Source organism: Pteropus vampyrus, unplaced genomic scaffold (genome assembly GCF_000151845.1).
Source record: "Pteropus vampyrus isolate Shadow unplaced genomic scaffold, Pvam_2.0 Scaffold388, whole genome shotgun sequence".
NCBI classification, from domain to species: Eukaryota; Metazoa; Chordata; class Mammalia; order Chiroptera; family Pteropodidae; genus Pteropus; species Pteropus vampyrus.
The window spans coordinates 1632122-1635066 of NW_011889169.1; the positions used below are offsets into that span (position 1 = coordinate 1632122).

General features: G+C 47.9%; 1 protein-coding gene across 1 annotated transcript in view; it reads right to left on the reverse strand.

Annotated features, from left to right (window-relative positions):
• The window catches only part of LOC105305516 (nucleolar protein 4-like), a 61829-nt gene extending 60655 nt beyond the window's left edge, over positions 1–1174 (reverse strand). The window contains exon 1 of the mRNA XM_011380158.2: positions 1069–1174. Within this exon, the coding sequence (XP_011378460.1) occupies positions 1069–1131 (63 nt within the window). The 5' untranslated portion in view covers positions 1132–1174. The remainder of the gene's footprint in view (positions 1–1068) is intronic.
• Positions 1175–2945: the final 1771 nt, after the last annotated feature.

A 2945-nucleotide genomic window follows, 5' to 3' on the forward strand; every position in this document is an offset into this window, starting at 1 on the left:
CGGAGCAAAGTTTACTTCATTCAGCCTTTGGGGGCTGGGCACAGTGGACACGCCATTCCTTCTCTTCAGGAGAGTACAAACTCAGTATGTTCAAGCCAACCAGCTCAAATCTTCCAACTGGGTGCTACAGCCCCAGATGCTACCTGAACATGTCCTGCTACATCACCTTGGAGCTGGCCATGGAGCCATCTATCCCTTCCCCTCCCCCTATGACAACACTTGCTCAGGTTGTCAAGGAGACCAGAGGAAGCAGGACAGCATGCACCCAGGGCTAGAAATCAGACTTTCAATGAAAGAACCCATTCCCCTGGTCAGGCTACAGAGATATGGTAGATTCAACGCCGCAAGAGATGACAACACTTAAAGCTGGAGGTGAGAGATTATTACCCTGGTTTTAGGCAGTGGCAGAGGAAGCGGGTGGCAGTCACTCGTCCTCTTTTGAAAGACAGTCAGGATACTTGCTTTGCAAAGGGCTAGAAGGTGGACTGTGTGGGGAGGCAAGCAAGAGTGGTTTTCTTTTAATAGCCTGTTTCCAGGGTTCCTGACAACCCTTGGCACTCCACAGCTGGGGAGTCTTGGACAGCCAAGGGCCTTATCTTACCCGGGCCATGCGCCAAGGCCCATCCTCCTGGCCTGTCTGGGCCCCAAGAGTGACAGAGGCCACAGGCTGGCAGCCAGGGCCCCCCCTCTTTCGTCTCCCTGGGGAAAGGAGGTGAGTGACATAGCAGACAAAGGGCAAAGCAGAGAAAGAACCACCCAAGAGCCAAGGTCTGCAGCTCTTACCCTCCCCCTCCCTTGTCCCTGCCCTTGGGGAGAGTTTTGTGAAGCCTGAGCTCCCTGGGTTTCACGGAGACCCAGCAGGCCGTCTGCCCAGCAGACCCTCTAACTAGGAACACATTCTTTCCCTCCCCTCTCAGCCTGGACTGCACAGCCCAGATAACCAGATAAGGGCCTCTTTGATTTCCACTGTGTTTACACAGGCAGCGGCCCCACATCTTGGAAAGGATCAACCACATCCAGGCAAGTTAGGACGCCTCCAGGTGGGGTGAGGGGTGACAGAGGCCTTACCTGCTCCTGCGAATTCATCACACGCAACTTCATCTGCTTCAGGTATGTGGAGGTGAGCGGCATGTTGTAATCAATAATCCCGGAGACCAGAGGAGAGGGAGGCTCGTTTTCTGGCAGAAAGAACAAAAGGAACCCCTTTTAGTCTGTGCTGCGGGCCACCGGCAGGGCAGCACACCCTGTCCCCCACATGGAGAACCTGACACAGAGTCTGTGCGGAGGAAGGACCAGGCCAGAGGTCACAAACTGGTGGCTTACCCACCATACCTAGCCCGTGCAGTTTGGACTGCATGACACCGAAAATATTTTTCAATTAGGTGCCAGGGTGTATTTATCTATTTTTAAGTTTTTCAGTCATAGTTGACATTCAATATTATATTCGTTCAGGTATATAGCATAGTGGTTAGACATTTATATAAGTTACAAAGTGATCCCCTGATAAGTCTAATAATACCTACCTAGGTCTGAGTCTTTAATAAGAGAGTTTACATTTAAAAAATCAGGATATTTGGCTTCTTTGGGAAATGGAAGGTCTGGCTACGCAGGACCCGTATTCTCACCTGGGAAACAAGCGCCGCAGCGGTGCAGCGGCCACTTCTTCTAGGTAAGGCGTGAGCTCTCCATTCTGCCACAGTTCCCACCATTCCCTACTACCGTACACGTTCACTCAGTTCTGATACTTGCTAGGTCCTTGAAGGCATTTATGTTTCCAAACCTAGGAGAAGCCAGCTTTCTTCCTGGTGCACAGATGCAGCCACCACCCCACCCTATCTCTCACCCCCACGGCATCCCCCCAAAGCACCGTCAGGTACCATATGGCTCATAGCTCTGGGCCAGGCCTCCGGTACCCCCTTACCCCCCAAATTCAGGTTCCTCCTTAATCACACACAGCATTATTCCTTCCATTTATTGCTTTGTTGTCCTGAAGATCAAAGCAACGTGTGTTCTTTTTGTAGGGCGTTTGCAAAGTGTGAAAAGATGTAAAGAAAAATTTTAAAAAACCATAATTGCACTAAGCAGCTTAGCATATGCTTCTGTTTACTTTTTTCCCTGTGATTTCTCTTCTTTATGTCCTTGATATAGTAATGCATACAGAAAATTATAGTCTGCTTTAAAAATTTTTTTTTTTACTTAACATTTTGTCACAGGCATTTCCCCACCACATAAATCTTGTTTTGCTTTATAAATATAATTTTTATAGCCATGTACTATTTTACCATAATTTAGTCATCCCCTTATGATTGGCTATCTGTTATTTTGTATTAGAAGTGATTATAAATAAAACCGCAGAGAACATCTTTTTCTATTTATTTATTTTTATTTAAAAAAAATTTTTTTAAATTTATTTTTGCAGGGAACATCTTTGAGTGTGGATATTGGCCCACATTTCTGATCATTTTCCTTTTAAGAACAGATTCTAAGAAATGGAATTCTTGGGTTGAAAGGTAGGAATATTTGTTAACTCTTGAAACCTCTAGGCTAAGCTGCCTTCTGGACACTGCCCAGCCATTGGTTCTGCATCTTAGGTGCCACTGGGTGGCACAAAGGACAGATGAAAATGCCACAGGAGTAAGGAAGGTGGCGAGCATGACGAAGAGGGCGTCCATCACCTTTCTCCCCAGCCCAGCTTCCCCTTCAGATGTCTCCTGCTTTGATGGAGCTCAAAACCCTGGAGCCACCTTTTGGAACCTGTCCGCAGGGAGCAGGGCTTCCTTTAGCCATGTAGTTACTTGACGCTGCTTCACTCTTTGCCTGGGGAAACAGGCTTTGTTTTCACCTGGTCTCTGGCCTCCTCCTCCTCCTGCCTCCAGGATTCCAGGCCTTTGACTCAAAGTTTCCCCTGGTGCCTAGTTCTGTTCACGGGCTGGGATTTGAGTATG